Consider the following 23669-nt stretch of genomic DNA (forward strand, 5'->3'; position numbering starts at 1 on the left):
TTAAAAGACCAAGTCTGGAGAATTTACTGTCCGCGGTTTGGGGTGGGTGGCTTTAGGAAGGCTCAGATGATTCTGAGGGGAACTTAAGTGCCTCCTGGGGCAGTCCTGAGTCCCCCAGAAACCAACAAGCAGGACTATGTGAACGCACGGCCTTTTCTGCAGACAGAGGCCCTAGTCGGAAAGGTGTGTATCAGACAGACAGCTGGCTATTGGCTGAATGCCCGACTTCTCATGAATCCCAGAATGATCTAGGGCAGTGGTTCTCAACCTTCCTCATGCCGCGGCCCTTTCATCCAGTTCCTCATGTGGTGGTGACCCCCCAACCATAACATTATTTTCGTTGCTACTTCATCACTGTCATTTTGCTTCTGTGATGAATTGGGCGACCCAGGTTGAGAACCACTGATCTAGAGTATGTGCTCAGTTTATCACTGGGGAGTTCTAAGACCGCTAGAAAACATAAGTGTATTGGGGAATACAGCTCCTCTGCCCACTGCTTGGATGCTATACGTAATATAGTTGCTTATTGCCTCTCTGCCCACCTGCCACTCTCTGCCCATCCATCCATCCATCCATCCATCCATCCATCCATCCATCCATCCAACCAACTTACTTATTTCGGATGCATTTCCAAATACGTTGCAGACATAAGTACACATTTCCCCTCCCAAGCCCTCCAGCAAACATGTCACGCATTCGGGGTTTGTGACTTCTTAGTCTAGGTAAGATTCGCCGTCAGTGAAGGACACACACACTCAGTGCCGCCAGTCTCTTTTTTTTGACAAATGTGAGTCAGAATCAACTCAACTCAGGGGCAGTGAGTTGGGTTTGGATTTTTCTGGAAACCCAAGCCCTTTCAGAAAAGACAGAATGTTTCCATCAACCCCGCGAACCCCTGCCCAGTTCATCCCCTGCTGCCAGCTCCCCTCTGCCCTGTTTGAGCAGAAGGGGTGGGGTGGGTCCGTGTTCTGATATTTTCCACTGCCGATTGTCTCTTACCCGAGGGGCCTTCAAAAAGTTCATGGGGGGAAATTCCATTATCTTTTGCTTCCATTGTTCTGGGAACTTTTGGACGCTCCCTGGTAGGGACTCAGATGGATAGAAGTTCATAGTACATATGCTTGTGTAAAGCCTCGCCCCGCTGGGAGCTTTTCAAGGGACCCATGTTCAGGCTACGCTGGGGACCATGATGTCAGGCTCCCCGAGGGACTGGAACAGCCATCAGTACCTTCCAAAGCTCCCCAGCTGCAGCCAGTCTGGGCCCCCCTTGCTGGTGGCTCCGTGCTAGAACCCTTGCCTTCTATGTGGGAGATCCTGGTTCCGTCCCTGGTCGGTGCATTGCAAACCCACCCGCATCCCCTCTCTTAAGGGAGGTTTGCCTGCGGCTGTGATGTGCCCAATGGACTTCAGCCGTGCGGTGAAGCATGGATTCCCGAACTTATTTGGGCTATGTCACCTTTTTGGAAGAAAAAAAAAATGTACTCCGCTTCCCTCCTGCCCGCACCCTCTGGCAATTACCAGCTTTTATCCGACAGCCTGGGAAGACCCTATGACACAGTGATTATGCGCTGGACTCTGCTGACCTCATGGCCAGCAGTCTGACACAGCCTGCCGCGCTGCCTGGGAGGGAAATGAGGCATTTGTAGTCCCATAAAGAGTGAGTCTTGGAAACCCACAGGGGCAGCTCTTCCCTGCCCCATAGAGTGGCAGGGAGTTGGCATCGACTCGATGGCAGTGAACTCGGTTTTGGGTTTGGCCAGAGGTGCTGTCACTCTCTTTGGGAGACACTGTTCTAGACTTAGCAAGCCGAGGAAGAAAGGCCTGGAAATCTCTGCCCAAATAAGAGCTCATGAAAACCCCGCAGCTCACAAGAGTCCAAGCTTCAACCCATGATGAGGGTGGGGCGGACCCAGTCAATGATTCCTGATCAGAGGGGAGGTAGGTGTGCCCAGAGTCAGAGCGGGAAGGGCCTTTGGGCTTCTTGGTGTCCCTCAACCATGCAGACCTGGTCGAGACCATGGGCAGAAATTGTCCACACCCTTATTGTGCCCCTGTAGTGTCACCAGAGAGAGGACAGACCGCATTGGAGTGCCCTCCCGGGCCTGCTGGTGTGGTGCCTGGGGTTTTATCAGCGGGAACTCATGAGCAGTGATGCCCTGTTTGAATTGGGCCGGGTTCCGCCCTGGCTGCGCCTACCCCAGCCCCAGCCCCAGCAGGGTCCCAGCGCCTGAGTTCAAAACCACTTCCCTAAAAAAGCAAAGACCCACCCTGCCACCGAGTCCATGGCGACACCCAGTGACCCTGTAGGACAGAGTAGAACTGTCCCTGTGGGTTTCTGAGGCTGTGACTCTTACCAGGAGTAGAAAGCCTCTTCTTCCTCCCATGGAGTAACTGGTAGTTTCGAACCGCTGACCTCACGGTGAGTGGTCCAGCTCATAACCCACCACCCCGCCAGGGCTCCTTCCAGTTCCCTAAGCAGCTTAGAAAATTCATAAATCCAGGAAGGTCTCCAGGGGCCACAGCAGCACGAGGTGGCCTATTAAAAATTTTTACCCACGGATGAAAGGGCCAGAGAAGTGTCTATTTCATGAGGCTGGGGGTTTACAGCTTGCAGCTCCTCCCCCTCCATACGCTGCCTTAGTTGCTTGAAAAGGGGGCTGCCAGGAACTTGGTAAGCACCGTCAGGGGAGGCAAACACCCCCGCCAAGCCCTAAGCACCCCTGCCACCTGTTCCTGTGAAAGGCCAATTCAGTCTTCTGGTTGCACATTTTGGGGGGGCGGGGGTGGGTGGGGGCCTCATAGGCTGGCTGAGGATGCGGCTTGGCTGTGGGTTTCAATATTCCCTTGTAACGTTTTACAACCCAGACCTGCGACAATGTCGTCATTCATGGCTTGCGCTCCCACGGGAGTGAGAATATGTGTGTATGAGGCAGGATGGGGGTGGGGGTCAAGTCGGGCTGAAGCTGGTCAGAAGACCCCTTCGGACTTCCAGGGTGAGCCAGGGTGCTCAGGACCCCTGCTTGTGTCGGACAACTAAGCTCTCAACGGAGCATATTCCCAGTGCTCTGGGGAGCCACCTCCTCCACCTCCACCTCCTCCTCCACCTCCTCCTCCTCCTCCTCCTCCTCCTCCTCCTCCTCCTCCTCCTCCTCCTCCTCCTCCTCCACCTCCACCTCCACCTCCTCCTCCACCTCCACCTCCTCCTCCACCTCCAGCTCCAGCTCCAGCTCCACCTCCACCTCCTCTACCTCCACCTCCTTCTCCACCTCCACCTTCTCTACCTCCACCTCCTCCTCTACCTCCACCTCCTCCTCCTTCACCTCCACCTCCACCTCCACCTCCTCCACCTCCACCTTCTCCTCTACCTCCACCTCCTTCTCCACCTCCATCTCCACCTCCACCTTTTCCTCCATCTCCTCCACCTCCTTCTCCATCTCCACCTCCTCCTCCTCCACCTTCTCCTCCTTCCCCTCCACCTCCACCTCCTCCTCCACCTCCACCTTTACCTCTTACTCCACCTCCTCCACCACTTTTCCTCCTCCACCTCCACCTCTACCTCCTCCACCTTCTCCTCCTCCTCCACCTCCACCTCCTCCTCTTCTTCCTCCTCCTCCTCCTCCTTCACCTCCACCTCCACCTCCACCTCCTCCTCTTCTTCCTCCTCCTCCTCCTCCTTCACCTCCACCTCCACCTCCACCTCCTCCTCCACCTCCTTCTCCATCTCCACCTCCTCCTCTTCTTCCACCTCCTTCTCCACCTCTACCAACACCTCCACCTCCTCCTCCTTCTCCTCCTCCACTTCCACTTCCTCCTCCATCTGTACCTCCACCTCCACCTCCACCTCCACCTCTACCTCCTCCACCTCCTCCTTCTCAACCTCCACCAACATCTCCACCTCTACCTGCTCCTCCACCTCCACCTCTACCAACACTAACATCTCCACTCCACCTCCTTCTTTACTTCCTCCTCTGCCTCCTCTTCTTCTACCTCTACTTCCTCCACCTCTTTTCACCTCCTCCTCCACCTTTTCACCACCTCTTCCACCTCCACGTCCACACACTGAAAGGGGGTGTGGATTCACTCACCCCAGGTTTTCATGAGGGGAAGACTTGGGAGTCTGCTCCCATAAAGCTAACACTAACAACACCACTCAAACAACAGGCAGGAACCAAACCAAACTACCAAACACCAAACAAACCCACTGCCACCTAGTCTATTTTGACTCAGCGATCCTGCAGATCCAAGCAGCAATGCGCTGCAGGGTTTCAGAGACTCCCTCTTCATGAGAACGGCCAACTTCATCTTTCTCTTGCAAAGTGGTTGGCGGACTTGAACCACTGACCTTGTGGTTAGCAGGTCAATGCTGAATTCACTAAGCCACCAGGACTCTTTCCCGTAAAGACGACAGCTTCGGAAGCCCCCTGGGGGCCATTTCCCTGTGCCCTATAGGGCCACCCTGAATCGGAAGAGTGGGGTCGGGTTATTGGGTAAGGGTGATGGCCGAGGGGCGGATGCTCCGAGCTCCTGAGCTCCTTGGAGAAGGACAGGCTGCCAAGGCCCAGCGGTGGACAGGACATGATGGCCGCCTCCTGTGAAGGCTGTTAATGTAAAGCAGGACTTGGCCTGGCTGGGGCGCAGAATTCCACAGAGTCCATTGATACATTCCCTTGTAAATACCTTCCTAGCAACTTTGAAGGGGGCGTGCTGGGCAGGAGAGGGGAGGTTTATTTTCTTTAATGAAACAAAGCAAAACAAAACAAAAAACAAGAAGTCCCAATGGAACCGCTACACACTCAGAGAGATGTCCCCCCACCCCGCCGGCCCTGGAAGCCAGGGGCTCTAAACGCCATCCCTTGGGAGACCCGACCAGGTTTGTAGTGTTTTACGGCCATTGTTATTTCCCTTTGCTTTCCTCCCTTTCCCTCTTTTCCATGACGTCGCTGCCCGGAGCTTGTAAAGCTCATTTTGTTCCGTTCATACCGCCCACCCCAGGGGGGAGGATTCTGCCCGCCCACCTGGCTGTGGCTGCTCAGGGTGGCCCCAGCATGGGCTCCAAGAGGCTGAAAGCCCCCACAGAGCGCCACGAGGGGACCCAGGGTGTTGGGGGCCTCACGGACACCTAGCCCACGTGGCAGCATCCCCACCTGACCACACGATCATATGAGACCATCACATCCCTTCCAGGCGGCGGGCTGATGGCTTGGGGTTTGGCGTGGGGGGTGGGGAGTCACAGGTGCCCCATTCTTGCCCCCGAAGGGCACATTCTTTTCTTTTTTAAAGATCATTTTATTGTATCAGGCTTATTAGTACATATGTCCCCATCTTCCTAGACATTTACTTTCTAGTGAGCCCTTGGGATCAGTTCTTTTTCCCTTTTTTCTTTCCTTCCGCCCCCCTCGGGGCCCCTTGATAGATGACAGATTGTTATCATTTTCATATTTCACACCAATCGCTGTCTCCCTTCCCCTCTGCTTTCTATTGTTCGTCCCCCTGGAGGGGGCGTGCTGGGCAGTCTTACGATGTCGTCCTGGGGCAGCTTGCGGGGGTCGCTGTGGTGCTGGGAGCTAGGTCACTGGTACTTCCGATGCCAGCAGGGTCTCCCCATGTGCACGGGGTGATTCAGCAGAGCTTCCAGATATAGAATGGACTCCGAAGAAGGAACAGGCTATCTGATTCCCAGGAATCAGTCACTGAAAACCCAAGGGTCTTCTGTAGACAGCTTTCAGGAAGAAGGAAAAAGCAGCACTCAAGAGTGACTATCTTTACCCTTTGAGGGAAATGGTCACTTTAATGAGTCCAAGGGGGGCGGGGGGCTCATGGTTTGAAGAGGAACTCAGAGGCTCCTTCAGCCTCTGTAGAGCCAGTTCCTCTGGAAAGATCGGTTCCTTGTCACCTTCCTTTCTGTCGGGATACACGGACTTTGCCCCTGCTCAGAGTCTTTGGCAGTGGTGGTCGGGCACCATCTAGTCTTCTTGGTCTCATGGCTCACGAGGGGTTGAGCCCTGAAGTCATGGTCCTTCTCTGCTTTGTGAACTTCCTTCTCTTTCACTGCAGACACGCAGAGCCCGAGAGCTGTATGTTCGATGGCTGCTTGTAAGCTAGAAGAAGAAGAAAACAAAGAAGCACAATATTAAAAAGCACATATACAAAAACAACAGGCAATTAGTAAGGAGATTGTATAGAAGTTGTGAGGAGATTGTCGGGTTGCCATCTTGGGTACGTGTCTTTCCAGTTCTGTGACGTTGGACACGTCCCCTGGGCCTCTGTTTCCTAACCTGTAAAACAGGGATAGCAGTACCTGTTTCACAGGTATGTCGCATCCCAGAGATAGTGCTTCTTGTACTTGAGACCCTTTCATTCGGGTAGCTTAGTATTTATTTCAGTTGCATCAGAAGAACTGGGTTAGCACCCCAAAGCCCCAAATTAGGCAGATGTTGTTGCTCAGAGAGATTACTTGTGTGTGTGTGTGTGTGTGTGTGTGTGGTGGCCGGGGGTGGGGTGGGTGGTAGATTAGTCAATAAGCCAGTAAGCACTTGCTCATTTCTGCTTACTTCCTCCTCTGCAGTGAACAATTTCACTTGCCATTGAGCAGATTGGGGCTCTACAGATCCACCTGTCGTGAACAGGGTCACATGCCTCCCAACCACCTGATGAGCAGCATGACACTGATCAGGACAAATGAGTCAGTGAGCCCATGTTGACCTGGCCTCCTGGTCCCCCATCCCAGTCATGGATTGTGCATTTGGAAAGAGGCTTTGATTCTGTAGGAAGGGGCTGTGGGCTTTGGAGAGAGGCCGATGTCAGCCGTGCTTTCTATGTGAAGCAGGAATTTCTATGTGAACTTGTCCATCACAGATTAGTAAATGAGCACAAGTCAGCTAGTGCATCCTGGGTCATCTGACACCGGTTCTAGAGCAGGCGTTCTTAGCCTTTTCCAGGCTGGGGGCCCCTCTGGCAACTGAACCCCCTCCCAGAATAAAGCTCAAACCCTGCAGAGGGTTTCTGAGGCTTTAAATCTTTACTGGAAGAGACAGCCTCATCTTCCTCCCAAGGAGCATTTGGTGGTCTTAAACCACCGGCCGTGCAGTTACCAGTCCAGGGTTTACCCGACAGTGCCTCCAGGGCTCCTTCCTGGTTTGATATAATACATAGCACACCCATTACCTAGGAAACCAATCATATTGCAATAGGAATATCAAAATATTTTAAAATAGGGCCACCGTAAGTAATACGTGTCCTCTGCAGATTACCTTGTGCGACAGGATCCAGTGGCAGGTGCGAAACAGCTGCCCTTGTGAAGTAGTGATGGGCATCAAAGGTCGTTTGTGGTGTGCGCAGCAACTACGAGGCGATACGAAAGGATCTGGTCTCTCTCGATGGCGCATGCTAAAATCCGTTACTGGCAGCCCATCCAGACTCCCAGTGGCCCTTTGGGACAGAGTGGAACAGCCCCCGTGGGCTTCCAAGCCATCGTTGCTATGGAAACAGACTGCTACATTTTTTTCTCCCCTAGAGGGGCTGGCGGTTTGGAACCAGTGACCTCTTGGTTAGCATCCAAGCACTTAATCATTGCGCCACCAGGGCTCACCCGTCACAGGGCTGCTAAGATCACGGTGGCTCATTGCCTACCTCCGTAATAGAAAGAAGGGCGGGTACATCAACCAGTGGCCAGTGGAATATCCAATTGGACTTCATACCCTTACAAGTCCCCCAGTTAAGATTCTCCAAGTGAGGGAGAGAGACTCCTGAAGAATGTATGGACTGGGGCCACCACAACGCATTTTGCAAAAGAAATGACCATCATTTCTGGCGTGAACTGGGTCCCGCTGTCCCAGTCAATTCTGAGTCCTGGTGGCGCTATGTGTCAGAGTAGAACTTTGCCCATCGGATTTCCAAGACCGGAATCTTTCTGGGAGCAGACTTCCACATCTTTCTCCCATGGAGCAGCTGGCGAATTCCAGCCCCACCCCCCCACACCCGTTCTGTGAGTGCTTTAACCACAGAGCCACCAAGCGCTACTTTCCCATGCCCCATGTCCCAGGTACAGCCTTTTAATGGGTATCGTTATCAGTGGGTTCCCCAGTGCACAAGTAGGGAGATGGAAGTTCAGAAAGTTTGTATCTCAGCCAAGTAGACCGCAGGTCTGGCCTAGAACATGCGCCCTCCCTAATTCCAGCATCTTTAATTCCCTGGATGCACCTTATTCTTAGATGCCCACGTAAACTCAGAATCAGGTGGGCTAGCCAGGTTTTTGAGGGGCTCGGGAGGCAGTACTCTGGCTTCTCCAAAGAACCTCTGTCACGCCCCCCAGTTTACAGACAAGGAAATGGAGGCTGGAGTAGACGGTCTCCCTTCTGTGAGATCATGGGGCTTCTTCACATGGGCACTGAGCTGCTTGGACCATGGTTTTGTGGGATGGAGAACTCCTCGCTGGGCATGTATGAAGACTGACACAAAGAGCCCTGGTTTCTCTGGGCCTACGCTGACCCTGCAGCCGAGCCAAATCCTGCTCTGCCCATTTCTGCCCGTGGTGCCTCACCCCCTGGGGGAGGACAGGGTGTTTTGTGTATCTTGTTCCTCCCTTCTATTTGGCTCGTCTCTCAAGCAGGGTTACTCTGTGTCTTTCAGCTGCTTCTGTGCTTTCGCAGTGGCATGGTACTTGAGGGGCCGGGGAAGGAGGGGAGAGGCGAAAGGGCACCTGGAGGGGGATGTCACATGTCATTTTGGGCTCCGGGACTGCCCCCTCTGCTTGCAGGTGTGTGCACCCCCCCCCCCCACCAAGTGCTCATCCTCTGGCTCCATCTTTCTTCTTCTTTTTCAACATGGGACTATTTGTGTTCATAGGCTCTCGGTGTTAGCAAAGCCAAGTGCTAACAGATAGAGACGGAGCCCTGGTGGTGCTGTGGCTCAGGCTGCCAACCACCAAGTCACTGGTTCAAACTCACCCTAGGGAGAAAGGAGGGGTTATACCACCCCCAGAAGGATTGGCAGACTCTGACACCCGAAGGGGCAGCCTCAACTCGCTGGCGGGGACTCGGCCTCAACTCGCTGGCGGGGGTTTGGGTGGGTGGGTGGCACAGTGGTGGGACGCTTTGCTGCTCACCCCCAAAGGTCGGTAGTTTGAATTCTCCTGGAGGCTCTGCAAGAGAAAAGGCCTGGCTGTCCGCTCCCCTCCAGACTGCTGCCGAGGAAGCCATGTGGGGCAGTTCTGCTCCGTCCCTTGGGGCCCCTGTGAGTCAGAATAGGCTGGACGGCACCCACCGGCAACAACAATAACACTGATGTGCACCGAGGGGTCTGGGATCTAAAGATGTTGCCATCCTTCTACCCACCAGGAGCAGTCAGCGGCTACCATCTCACCACTTAGATCAAGTGATGTGTCCTGCCTCTGCCTCAGCTTCCCAGCCAAACTCACTGCCATCCAGTGACCTTGTGGGACAGAGCAGAGCTGTCCCAGTGTGTGTGTGTGTGTGTGTGTGTGTGTGTGTTTCCGAGGCAATCTTCACAGGAGCAGGCAGCCTCCTTTTTCTCTCGTAGGGCTTCAAACTGCTAGTTGTTTCAAACCACTGACCTTGAGCTTGGCAGACCCACCTGTAACCCACTATGCCACCAGGGCTCCTGACAGCTCCCTGTGGTGGGGCACTTATGGAGACAAGAGAGCATCGAATGGCAGACCTTTTCCAGCATCTGCTTTGCGATGAATGGATGATGGCTTGTAGGCTGCTTCTTGCTTTCGTCGGCCGAGAGTGGTCTTCCGCTGTCTGCATATGCATAGAACGATTCATGCACCTGCTTATCTAAGGCATGAGCCATGACAAGTCAATGCCCCAGTAACTGTTCACGGCATTCCCCGCACACGAAGAGGACCGGGTGGCATCACTCACCAAAGACGTCCTTGCCTCTTCCCTTGTGGTTTTTTCCCGGTGGATCCACGGACCTGTGGCTCGGCAAGGAAGTGGCTCTGTGTCAGGGCCGTCACTCACGGTCTCTCTCGTCTCCTCTCTTTCAGTAAAGAATACCCCGTGGTTCCCAGGAGCACGGTCAGGCAGAAAGTCGCCTCCAGCCACAGTCCTTTCAGCAGCGAATCTAGGGCACTCTCCACCTCGTCCAACCTGGGGACCCAGTATCAGTGTGAGAACGGCGTCTCCGGCACCTCCCAGGACCTGCTACCCCCACCAAACCCCTACCCTCTGCCCCAGGAGCACGGGCAGATCTACCACTGCACCAAGAGGAAAGGTAGGTGTGATAGCCCCTGTGAGACTTGCCTCCCCCTGCCTCTCGCTCCCTTCCTTTCCTTTGAAAAAACTGTATGCAGAAACTTATGTGTGTTTTAAAAACGAAACCAACGCATGAGGACGTGGAGATGGTCAGAAATGTGAAGTGTGACCTCGAATACAGAGACGCCAGTGGTCCATCTGCCCCCAGGGGCAGCCCCTTCCTTAGAGGAAACCTACCATATATACTCGAATATAAGCCGACCCGAGTATAAGTCGAGGTACCTAATTATTACCTGGGAAACCAGAAAAACCGATTGATTCAAGTATAAGCCTAGGGTGGGAAATTCAGGATGTGAATTAACACAGAGACCAGAGGGGAGAGACGGAGCGCAGCCACAGACACATCCTTACCAGTTCAGCTGCCGGCGTAAGTGAAATCACTACGGGTGCTTCTGCGAATTTGGAACCGTCCACGTCGTAGGACGGCTCTGATTGGTTAGATGTGAGTAAACAAACATTTGAAGCCCTGCAGTATCAGCGGGGTTTTGAATGAAGCGGAGGAACGGCAATCCCCTGCAAGATGTTACACCTTGCTGGGGTACCACTGACCTGTGTATAAGCCGAACTCCATTTTTTGTGCTGAAAAACTCGGCTTATACACGAGTATATACAGTAATTGAAATGCCCGGGTCCATTTTATTCCTTCGCACTGCACACACGCACACACACGCGCACACACACATGCACAGATAGTTATGTCTTCATTTTAACCTAAACGACACACTTCTGTACCCATTTTGCAACCTGCGTCTCTGCGGTCACTTGCTTGGGATATGTTTCACATCTTTGTGAGGACTGACGCTTATGTCATTCAAAGGCGGAGCAGAGCTTACTTTGTCACCTCCTGGAGGGGACAGGAAGTGGCTCCCCAGAGCTTGGATTCCCAGTGATGGGGGGGGCCTTTGAGAGGCTTGTTTTAGTATGGGTAGACTAGCAAAGCAAATCCAGAGACATTAATAGGTGTGTAAAAGAGAATTTTATATCAAAGAGCCATTGTACATTAAGAAAACATCCCAGCCCAGTCCAGGTCAAGTCCATTAGTCTATAAGTTCCTCGTCAGACTCATGCAACACATACAATGACACTGAGTGCCGGGAGATTATAGGCCAGTGGGTGGAAAGTCTTGTGGATCCAGTGGCAGTGGAAGCATCTCAGCCCTGGCAGGGGTCTTCACGGGACTCCTCCAGCTCCAGGGCTCTAGCGTAGCTCCATGTGTCTTGTCAGCAGGAAAGAGGAAGCAGAGTGAGTCTGTCTGTATCTGGTCTACAGTGAGCTATGTATCGTCGTGGCACCTCCAAATGAGGTCATCAAGCTGCGACCTGATTTGACAGGCTAGACTCCACCCCTCTGCAGCAAGTTGACACCAGATCCTGTAACTACCACAAGGCTCCTGGGCACCTGGGATGTAAAGGGGGTGGGATTTCCCCATGAACCTTGGGAAACCCTCTTGCCTGCAGGCCCTCCATCCCTGGCACACATGCCAGTGTTTATGCCCAGGGTCTCTTGGAGCTCGCATCTCCTCTTTAACTGGACTGTGCTCGGGTCTACGGCCAAATTGGGAGTAGGTGACTAAGTCCTTCGTCCGGAGCGGCTGTGTTAACAAAAGGGACTTTCAGGAGGGCTAGCTCCTGAGCCAGAATTGAAGGGACTGCTTGGGTTCAGCTCCCAGACCAGTTGCTGGGTATGAGCGGCAGCCTGGCCCAGTGGGGAGGCAGAAAGGGCCGGGCAGCCCCAAGTTCCTATCATGACTCTGGTACTAGTCCTTCATGTGACCTTGGGGAAGTGTCCTACCCTTCTGGAGCCCCCGCCTTCTGCTCTGTAAATGGTGATGCTCTTCCAAACACCCCTGGGGCTGCTCTCTCCTGACAACATATCTTAAGTACTTGAGACCACATTTTGCCATCCTTGCCTCTAAGGAGTATGCTGGCCATTGGTCTTCAAAGAAAGATAGGCTTGTTCTTTTGTTTGGTGGGTTTATTGATTAATTGATTGATTGATTGATTGGCAGGGGAGGCGGGGGCTTGTTCTTTTGGAAGTCCATGTTGTTTCCACTATGAACCATGCTGTCAATCCTGGTGTGGAGCAGGCTGTTTGCCGAAAACCAGGAAGCCACAAATGGCATCAAACTCATGACCATGGAGACTGAGTCAACTCTGACTCCTCGTGACCCCACAGGACAGAGTAGAGCTGCCTCTAGGGGGGGAGGAGGGGGTCTTCAGAAGCTATCCATCTTTACCGGAGCAGACAGCTTCCTCTTCCTCCCTCGGAGCTGTTGGTGGTTTACAACTCCTGACCTTACCGTTAGCAGCTCCACTTGTCACATGTGGCCCAACAGGGCTCATGAGACCAAGAGCATGCACCGAATATATAAAAGAAACCGAAATCCACAGGCAGACACCTGTGTCCTGTGAGCCAGGTCCCACCCCGGCTGAAGCCGTTTACAAGCATCTGGTTCGCATCGTGCCCGGGGAAGTCGAGGGGCAGCTAAACGAAAGAAAGGGCAGACCCCCAAGATGCAAGGACACAGTGGTGTGACAATGGGTCCAGGCGTCACAACGGTAGTGAGGGTGGCACAGGATGGGCGGTGTGCTGCTGCCGTCGTGTGTCGGTGCAGTGGAGCCGGCCCCAGCTCATGGCGAGCCTGTGCACCACAGAATGACACGCAGCCCTGCCCTGCGCCACGGTCACTGCCACGGGTGTGCTGGAGTCTCTGGTGGAGACCCTTCTGTCAGTCCACCTCCTAGGGGGCTTCCTTCAGCCTCACTCACGCTGAGTGGGAGGAAGACGAGGCTGCCTGCTCCGTGGAGGTGGAGCCCTGGGAGACCCAGAAGGAGCTGTTTCCCTGGCCTTCCAACCTTTGCTCGGAGTCGGAATGGGCTGGAGGACAGTAGTTGAGTTCCACTTGCTCAAAAGCAACTGGTCTTTCCTCCCGACTCGAGCCCACCCCTCGCCATCTCCTTGTTCCCTTGCTCCGAAGACCGGGCTGAATCCACTTCACCAGGAAGGTCGCCCAGGGATGGGTGTTGCTCAGTGGAAGGTCTGGAGGGTGGGCCTTCAAGCCGAAGCCTAGTCTGTGGACTCCATGGCCGGTGCCCTTCACCGCTGTCCCCTCCTGCCTGGCTTCTTCTACCCTGGCTTATCAGTTCCCCCTTCAAAATCGCTCCCTTCCCCAGAGAAGCTGCTGCGGGTCGGGGTGCCGGGTCAAGCCCTGTCCAGATTCATGGGAAGCTCCGTTCATGAGGGGAGTGCCGGACCACGAGGCGGGCAGGGAGCTGTGAAGGGCTACCCGGCGCTTTCACTAGTTGGTATTCCCAGCAGTGGTGGTATCGAGGGCAGGGTCCAGCAGGCTGCCAGGCTGCAGCAGCAGCGATGGGGAGGCAGGTGAGGGCAGCACTGTGGGTGGCTCTCATCTTGTGAGCTATTGACTCTCACGAGTCACTTTCAGGAGCCTTGGGGGGTGGAGGGGCATGATCTGTGGCATGTGTGGCCTGCCCCCCCTCCGGGGAGAGGCTGGAGTTGGTGGGAGAAGGAGGGCTACCCCAGGACCGTCATCCTTCTAGTGGGTCAGCATGCTTCCCGCTGGGCGAGCCTGCACCATTTGCTGCGTCTTTCTGGGCCACGGCTACCTTTTCTGAGAACCAGGAGAACCACGCTGCCTGGCCGATCACATTGTCAGGCGAGGGCATGAGAGAAGCCCGTGGAACACCTTCAGTGGTGCCTGACGCATGTTGGCATCCAGCGAGCGCCCGCTAGTCTCCGGCATGCCCTTCGGAAGCTCGCTCTGTGGCGGGCAGGCTGGACACCACACAGAGCCCTGGGTGGATACAAGCTCCTAGGATTGACCACGATGCCTTAGCCACGCGGGTGCAAAGCCCGGCGTGGTCCTGCGCTGGCGCTGCGATCATCAGTGCAGGGGCCCGTGGCCCTCCCCAGGGTGTTCGTGGGCTGAGTTTTTGGAAGCAGGTTGCCAGGCCTTTCTTGATCATCTAACATCACCTGGAACCTGCTCAGCATCATGACGACCTACGAGCATCAGCTGACAGGTGGGCAATGGCTGCACGGGAGGTGCATTGGCCGGGGGTATTGAGCACGGGTCTCCTGCCTCTTGTTGTTTGGTGCTGTCCACTCGGTTCCAGCCCCTACTGACTCGCTGGACTGCAGTAGGAACCAGTCCTGTGCCAGCCTCACAACGGTTCTGTTGTTTGCGCCTGCCATGGTAGCCGTGATGTCCAGCCACCTCATGGAGGGTTTTCTTCTTTGTCACCGCCCCCCTACTTTACCAAGCATGATGAGTGACCTTTTCCCAGGGGTCTGGTCTCTCCTGATGACAAGTTGTGTTCGTCCGGGTGGACAAGGGAAACAAATCCAGAGACACTCCTACGTGTATAAGAAAGAGCTTTATATCAGAGCAGTTGTACATTGAGAACATCCCAGCCAAGTCCATAAATTCAATGTTAGCCCCCTATGTCCACTGCTAGTCCATAAATCCCTCTTTCGACTCACGCAGCCATGCAATGATGTCGAATGCAGGAAGATCACAGGCCAGTGGATGGAGAGTCTTAGGGATCCAGTGGCGGTGGAAGCATCTCGGCGCTGGTGTGGGTCTCCACGTGGCTCCTCCAGCTCTCAAGACTCTGGCTGCATCAGCATAGCTCCATCAGACTCCTTGTCAGTAATGTCTCACAGGCAGTGAGCATAAATACCGCCAATGAGGTATTTATCTCCTTAGCACCTCCAAATGAGGTCATCAAACTGGGACCTGTTTGGCAGGCTAAACTCCAGCCCTTCTCTCTCAAGTCTCAAATTGACACCAGATGATGTCCCCACCACGCACATCCAAAGTACAGGAGGCAAAGTCTCGCCCTCCTCACCTCTGAGGAACATTCTGGCCGTCCCTCCTGCATCACAGATCTGTTTGTTCTTTCGACTGAGCATGGTACTCTCAGTGTTCTTCACCGGGGAGGATGAGAGTGTACCGCTCACCCACCACTGCACCTCCAGTAACGATGCGGTTGCTTAGTTAATATTGCGATTGGGTGTTTGCAAGGAGAAGTCCAGAGGGCTAATGACGATCCAGCCAGTGTCTGGTTAGGGCCTGGGACCAGGGAGGGCATATGATGATGTCTTCGTAGAGTTATAGTTGGAGAGAAAAGCAGAGAGTCAAGTGAAGGCTTCCGGGCAGAGAAGAAAGTCTGTCCCACTCCGGACAAAGGGAGACTCCCTGCCTCTGGGGGGAAGTAGGTACAATAGAGTGCCCAGAGCAAGGGCGTCCAGGTGGGAAAGATGGACCGGGCAAGCAAGGCCTGGCGGTCAAGCACTTCTGGAAATCAGCCGGTGAAAACCTCATGGGTCGCAGGGGCACTGACTGTAATGGACCATGGGGGTGGCCCGGCTGGGTGGCATTTGACCCCATATTGAATGGCTGACAGGGCGGCTGCCTTCGACCAGCGCTGTCAGCCACTCAGAGGACTTCACCGGGGGGACTCTAATGTGTGGGCCTGCGTGGCTGTGATGCAGGTGATCTTTTTCATGCTCTGGTGGAGGAGACTGGAGCAGAAGCCACAGGCCTGACGGGCAGCTGCTGGGCTGCTGGGGTGGGAGCTGAAGGTGGCGTGGAGTGGAGCATGGGGAGGAGACAGGCCTGTGGCCTGCACCTGGCTCGGCGCCCCAGTGGAGATAACCACATAATGGATCCACCCGTTTCACAGATGTGGAGACTGAGGCTGGGAGAGACTGTGTACCTTGCCCAATGGCACGCGGCCACGTACGGAGGGACTCGGCCTAGAAGTCCCACTGGGGTCCCCTGCAGACCTCCTCTGGGCCTCCCGCAGATCCCTGCCCTTCTCACCTTCCCATGTCCCCAAAGGGATCTCCCGGAGACTGGGGGGGGGGGGGCATTCCAGTCAAGCTCTGCCGGGCCTCCTTGGAGACAACAAAAAGCAATTCATCAACAGGCTCCACATTGTAAAGTGATAAGAAATCAACAGAAGTTTCCTTCCAGTTTGGGATTCCCGCTAAGTGATAACTCCTTGGGTGGTTTCCCCCTGCCCCCTGCCCCGCCACCTTCCCCGCTATCTGACTTCCCCTCATTGTCTGTCTCCTGTCCAGTGGGTCTCGGAGTCAGGCCCTCTGAAGTGTCAGAGGGCTCCCTTGTGTTCGCAGCTGGCTGTCTGCAAACTATCTCTCTGCCAATGGGTGGAGCCGAAGGATCCGGGTAGGCCTTTTATCAACGCCACTCCATCAACCCTGGATCCAAGGACCTGGGAGCACGATGCCCTGCCTGTCTACCTCCTTCCCTACTTTTTTAGACCAGAGGCAACCCCAGTAGAGATGGTGGGTCAATACTGTTTACAGGGGCTGGCGATCCAAAGGGAAAGCATTGTAAAGGGCTTTCTGGGGTGCCTTCTCTCTGCATTGGGGGCGTTCTTCAAGCCATCTCACATCACTGCCTCCCAGCTCCGGTCTTGGAGCTAGTCGGAGTGGTGGTGCCCACCCCCCCACAATCTGCAGAGAGCACCCAGACAACTGAGAGACGGAGTTAGAGGCCCTCGATATGAGCTAGTGAAAGACAGCTCTGGGATTCATCCCTCAGTGAGAGGTCTCCTGAGCATTCACTAGTTCACCACGGGCTGGAGCCCCAGGACAAGTGTGTGTGTGTGTGTGTGTGTGTGTGTGTACATGGTTGACTCGCTCAACTGCTAACTGAAAGTTGGGGAGTCTTGCGTTCAAACAAAGGGGTTTGAGAAGAAAGGCCTGGCGATGGACTGATGAAAATCCAGCCATTGCAGACCTCTGGGAGCCCCGTTCTACTCTGATGCACAGGGATTGGCAGGGGTGGGAGTGGACTCCACAGTACCAAGCATGTTGTGGGCACTTGTCTTGGGAAATAAGGTAGGGCCAGGTAGAAATGGCTTCGCCTCACCTAGAACTTGGGTTTGAATGGAGGGAGGCTGCTAGGAGGCAAAGACATAGTCAGTGATGTTGGACGGTGCCAGGCTGAGATCGGAGCCAGTGTCATTTAAGTGTCTGCTGAGAATCTTCCTACCGTGCCTTTCCAGCCTTTCCCGTTTCCTTAGACTCTAAGACCACACACACACACACACACACACACACACACACACACACACACACAGAATCAGTCAATCAACTAACGAACCAACCAAACAACCAAACAACCAACTAAGCAAGCAAGAAGCAACCAACCAACCAACCAACCACACAACCAACTAAACAAGCAAGCAAGCAAGCAACCAACCAACCCAACCAACCTGGCCCCATCCTTCCACGTCCCCTGAACACATGAAGACTGAAAGGCTGAGGATGGGTTAGGATGAGCCTCATTTTGAGAGTCAGGAAACCTGGATGGTAGTGCTTACTGGTTGGAGGTCACTCAGCTGGGGACTGATTGTTGACCACCCTGGGCTCTAGGGTCCCCATGAAGATGAAGCAAGTGGCCTTTCCTCTGAATGGACTCCACTGGCCAGGGAGGTGGCCCATCTTGGACTGGGGAACACATGCACTCAACGATTGAGTGGTTGGAAAGCATCTCTGAGTTTTTCAGTTCTAGAACCAACCCCTGCCCCCCGACCCAGACACCTGCAAGTGCTGGGTGGTCTGTCATGCTCCCCGAGAGGGAAAGGGGATCAAGGAAGACAGTAGACATTGGTTGCCTAGATACGATTGAACACCCGCTTCCTGTGCTAGGAAAATTAGACTGGCCATGTTGCTGTCTCTTGCTTCTCACCAGAAATGTCAGTCAGAGCCCACTGAATGGGCCAGAACACTGAGCCTGGAGGGTCCAGTGATTCCCCTAAGGGCGGCGACTGTCAGCATCAGAACTGTGCTCTGAACTCACCACAGTCATTTTTATCGAGAATGCAAAGTGCCCGGGGCAAGGCAAGGGGCCAGTGTCTTCACAGCGCTGTGCAGGGATCAGAGACGGACCCTGGGGGACACTGATGGTGCCAATGGAAAGTTTGGAGCTTCTCAGACCCTGAAGACCCCGTGGAGCCCAGTCCTCCATCACGCAGTGGGTGTGTTTGGTGTGTGCCGTGACCAGGCAGCCCTTTACGGCCGTCAAGCAGGCTCCGTTGGGTTCAGGATCGTTGGGATGTCCTGAGTCACTCTTTGGAGATGGTGTTCTCAAACCAAGTGTTAGGTGGCCTGGCGCCTTGATGACACCCCACTCCCCAACCCTGGATGTCCAATGGGGCTGGAGCAGAATAAGCCACCTTGGGAGATTACACCCAGAGCACGTCTCAAGAACAGCCTGAAACTTGGGTACCAGCTTTGGAATTTCTTTCCAATGCAAGGAGGCCCAAGAGGAACTTGGGACCCCTCAGGGCCTGTGTCTACCAAGAGCCAGCAACCCCTTTCTCTCAAGACTGTGCATTAGCTCGGTCGGGGTATTAAAGCCTGGAATGTAGGATTTTTACGATTTTCCAAAATGTGCCCTGGCCTTTTTCATATTATTCTTTCCCTTTAAAAAAAAACCAAAAACTTGTAACCAATCTGGAAGGGGCTCAGAAACTCTGGAACGATTCGTTCGCTTCCCCCGCTCCCCCTCACCCAGCCTCCTCCTCCCTCCCCTCTTGCTACGGGATCTCCACAGCTGTACACTCTGTTATTGAGAAGGGGAACGCCCTGGTTAAATGAAAGAAAGAAAAAAAAAATGAAACCCAAAGGTTATGATTCCAGCAGCAATGGGGAAAAAAAATCAGATTTATGGATCTAGTGGGGGAAGGAAGACTGAGAGGAGAGGAACAAAGAAGGACACGGGACGGCGGACAAACAAGCGGAGTGTGGCAATGTCTCCTGGACCCCCTTGTTCCCCATGGGCCCTGCCTCCAAGGGAACACACGCACACACACACACACACACACACACACACAGCGGAGTTGAAAGGTGGAAAATGTGACCGCCCACTCATCTGGATGTTTTCAAACATCTGGATGGTTGGCATGATGCAGATAAAACACTTGAAAGAGTGACTGCATTTTTCACCCACCCACCCCCCTTTTTTTTTTCTGTTTCAGATGTTTGGGTATCCTGTGCGTCCCAGATGTGCTCCAGAATGAGCCTAGCTGAGAGTAGATCTGTTAAGTGCTTTGCATAGGGAGGCTTTTGCCTGACCTGCGAGGGCCATCCTCCTTGGAGGACCCACGCGACTCTACCTGGTTTGGGGAACGGCTTCACAATCCGATCCAGAGCCGTGGGGCTTAGATTAGAAATCGGGAGAGCTGGAAGCCAGGGCTAGTCAGACCTGATTTTCTTTCCAATTTACCTCCTTTCCCTGCTGTGTGGCCTTGGGCAAGTCAAGCCTAGGAGTTTCAGAACCTGCCTATGTGGATTGGGACTGAGGGCCATTCTCTCGAGGAATTGCCATGAGTGAGATTAAAGCTTCCCTAAGGAGAGCGTTCGTCACTTAGCAAATCCTCAGTAAATGCCACGCAATACCACTGAGTCACTTCTAACTCGCAACGACTCTGGATGACAGAGTAGAACTGCCTGTTTGGGGGTCTGAGGCTAGACATCTTTATAGGAGCAGAATGCCTCATCTTTCTCCTTTGGAGTGCCTGGTGGGTTTGAACTACGAACCTCACAGTTAGCAGTGCAATGGGTTACCCTCTGGGCCACCAGGACTCAATCAATAGCAACACTCATGCCTTCCATGATGTCGTCCTGCATTGTCCTCTCATGATCGTTGGTCAGCACAGCGGGCTGCCTGACTCTCCTGAAAGACAGGCATCATGGATGAGCCTGTGAGGGTTCGAAAGAGGTCAGAAGATGAAGGGAAAATCCCACGTGGAGGGGTAGAATTCCCGCGAAGGAATGGGGCCTGGGCTGACGTTGGCATCTGGGTCAGGTGTGATTCCTTCTAGACGAGGTTGGGCAATGAGACTGTGAACACGCGGGCACCGGTGACAAGAGCTGCTGTCAGGGGAGATACAGGTGCCGCCTTACTTCATTCTCAGCCGCCCCCTGTGGCGGGCATCCCCGCTGCATCAGGCACGAGGACAGGGAGGGTAGAGGGAGCGCTTGTGTCGCACAGATCCTGGGCACGAGACTCATGTACTTGCTATCTTCTGGTTTCCAGGCGTTAGGGTCTGTCTCCTCGAGCCTCCGCAGTTGGCATGCGAAACTTTGGGGGCACGTGAGATTTTAACAATTCATGTTTCAGAACATTTTGATAGTACCTAGCTCCCCGAAGGAGCCCTGGTAGTATTGTGGGTTAACTGACCGCAGTTCAAACCCACCGGTTGCGCGGTGGGATGAAGGCGAGGCTGCTGGTTGCTGTAAATATTTACGGTTTCCAAGACTCCGTCTAGGGTCACTCTGAGTTGGAATCAACTCGACCACCGGTAAGTAAACAAGCCGGTCACTCCAAAGTGGTTAAACAAGAAGCCCTGCTTTCAGCAACACAACTAGCCCCGCTACCCCACGCAGACTGCTGTTTTTAAAGAGGGATTAACTAATGCACAGAAAAGGGACGGAGTTTGTTTGCCCAGGAAATAGCAACGCATGAATCATCCCAACTCCACAAACATGAACTGAGTACTTGCTTACCGAAGGCATTAAGTACGACTTCGAGAGTTCATTTACACGCCCATCCATCCAGCCTCCAAATATTTACTGCATCTCTTCATCTGTGTAACAAGGACTGCTTCTCTGAGGAGCAAAGGAAGGCTTTGTAGCCAGGCTATTTAGGTTCCGATCCTGGCTCCGCGGTCTATTAGCCAAGTGCGACCACGGGCAAGTTTCTACACTTGATCTTAGCCAAAAGGCCGAGAAGCGATAACGGGCAAGTTTCTTAAGCATTCCGTCTCTCCTTTCTTTCAGCTGTAAAATGGGTATGCTAATTAGCCCCACCTCTTAAAGTTGTAATGAGGATGAAAACAGCCAATCCCTTCTTGAGGGTGCTCAGCATAGTGCCGAGTAGAGTGAGCATCCTATCGGTGTTTGTTTGGACCACAGTGGTTGAGGTTATTGTTACCATGGCTACATACTGTGTACAGTATCTACGGGGCTCTGAGAATAGACTGGGGGATAACTGTGGTACAAACAGCTAATGTGCCCGGCTGCTAGCTAATGGAAAGCCAAGGTCCAAGAAACATCCACCTAGAGACATCTCGGAAGAAGGACCTAGCAGTCCGAACACTCAGCCGTTGGCGTGTAGTCCTACCCTGGACCCACGGGGGGCCACTGTGAGTCAGAGTCTACTCGGCAATAAGTGGAACGGGAAGACAGGCCATGCCCTGCCTCTGAGCAATTGACATTCTGAGGAGGGACGAGAACAGTGTTGGGTTAGTGTTTATGGAAAGTTCTTCTCTTTCCTGTGAAAAAGCGTTTGACCTCAGAAAAATGGTCCAGCTGCTTGCCTGGAGCTACGCAGGCAGTCCAGGACCTTGGGCATTACAGGCCACCCCTTGGTATCTGACTGGCGGTTTAGAGCTGTTCTCCCACATGTAGTGCTGGCCCTCTCTGTCTCGAGCTGTCCGGTGGCTGCCCCTGGCCTCACTGGTCTCTCTCTTCCTGTCTTAGCAGATGAAGAATGCCCCACTACAGACCTTCCCTATAAGAAGCCTTACATGGAGACGTCACCCAGTGACGAGGATCCCTTCTACCGCTCCAGCTACCCACAGCAGGGCTTGAGTGCCTCCTACAGGACCGAGTCAGCCCAGCGGCAGGCTTGCATGTACGCCAGCTCAGCGCCGCCCAGTGAGCCGGTACCTAGCCTAGAGGACATCAGCTGCAACACCTGGCCCGGCATGCCCTCCTACAGCAGCTGCACTGTCACCACCGTGCAGCCCATGGACAGGCTGCCCTATCAGCACTTCTCCGCTCACTTCACCTCGGGGCCCCTGGTCCCCCGGCTGGCGGGCGTGGCCAACCACGGGTCTCCACAGCTCGGCGAGGGCATGTTCCAGCATCAGAACCCCGTGGCTCACCAGCCGGTGGTCAGACAGTGTGGGCCGCAAACGGGTCTCCAGTCCCCCGGAGGCCTCCAGCCCCCCGAGTTCCTGTACTCTCATGGGGTGCCGAGGACACTGTCCCCACACCAGTACCACTCAGTGCACGGGGTGGGCATGGTGCCAGAGTGGAGTGACAGCAGTTAAAACCAGTCTTTCATCGACACAGACATTGACCACAGAGAGAGAGAGAGACAGATAGTAGCACAGAGAACCCCGCGGACAAGACTTTCTTATTTCTTCGATCACGCCGGCACACAAGGGCCCTTCCCCAGACAAGGGCGAATCCATCCATCGCTTGAAGCCACCATTCAAAACAATGTGATGTTGCCCTTTTGCCTCCGAACGTGCAAAGCCAGCAGAAAGAAGATGGCCCGCCCTACCTTCCATGAGCCCCACACTCATCTACGGCCACCTTCCTGCCCCCCTACCCCAACCCACCCCCAGGCGCCCCTTCTGACTTCTCCCTTAGGTCTCCCAAGAGTCTTTGCCTCATCCAGTGCTTCCTCCCTGGGCCTAGTCAAAGTCTCCTGCCTGTCTTGGTGTTAATGTTGACGTTGTTATATAATAAATAATAATATATTAAACCCCCCCTTTCAATGATCTCAAAGGGACCCAGTCCCTTATTTGGGAGAAAGCCTGAGGCAGGTGTGTTTCCAAATATGTGGGGCTCATGCCCCCCCCCCCACCAAACGACCCCTGTCACCTAAATTCACCACCCTCCATCCCATAGCTGGGGCAGCCGGGGAGTGCACAAGACGAGCATGCTCAGCTGCTAACGGAAAGGTGGGAGGTTTGAGTCCGCCCCCAAGGAACCTCAGAAGAAAGGGCTGGTGAACACCTGCTCCAACTCCAGCCTCTGAGGCCCCGTGGAGCCCAGCTCCCCTCGGACCCACGCAGGATCACCATGAGGTACAGCAGACGGGACAGCCACTGGGTTCCCCTTGACTAAGAGAAGTCAGCACCTACCTCTGCCGAGGGATGTTTCTGGAAATGTGCCCTCCCCCCGGCTTCTCTTCCTTTTCTGCCCGCCTTCCCCACCCACCTGGGCTCCATCCAACCCTGTGCTTCCCAGCGGAGTCAGGATCACGCGGGCCTCCCCCTGGCGCCACGTTGTCCCCAGTCCCCCCGCCGCCTCTCCTGCTCTTCTCCCGTCCACCCGTCTGTCGCCGAAACGTGGCCTACAGCTTCCCCACCGGAAAGCTCGCTCTGAACAACTTCACAAAGTCCCGGGTCGACCTGCGGGCAGAACTGTGATAAGCCGATCTGGAGCTCTGTGTTGACAAGCGTGGCGAACAAAGCCAACACAAATACGCTTCCTGATAAAACACACAAAGCCAGCCCCAAGCTCCAGATTCCCCGCCACCGCTATCCGTGGATGATGGCCCAGCCTGGACACAGCATCCACCCCGGATGCCCAAGA

The 23669-nt window shown here is 54.3% G+C and overlaps 1 protein-coding gene across 1 annotated transcript in view; it reads left to right on the forward strand.

Annotated features, from left to right (window-relative positions):
* The window catches only part of TBX5 (T-box transcription factor 5), a 62211-nt gene extending 39818 nt beyond the window's left edge, over positions 1 to 22393 (forward strand). The window contains exons 7-8 of the mRNA XM_075534572.1: positions 10010 to 10236; positions 21822 to 22393. Of these exons, the coding sequence (XP_075390687.1) occupies positions 10010 to 10236; positions 21822 to 22393 (799 nt within the window). The remainder of the gene's footprint in view (positions 1 to 10009; positions 10237 to 21821) is intronic.
* The last annotated feature ends 1276 nt before the right edge of the window (positions 22394 to 23669 follow it).

Source organism: Tenrec ecaudatus, chromosome 16 (assembly GCF_050624435.1).
Source record: "Tenrec ecaudatus isolate mTenEca1 chromosome 16, mTenEca1.hap1, whole genome shotgun sequence".
In the NCBI taxonomy this organism is placed as follows: Eukaryota; Metazoa; Chordata; class Mammalia; order Afrosoricida; family Tenrecidae; genus Tenrec; species Tenrec ecaudatus.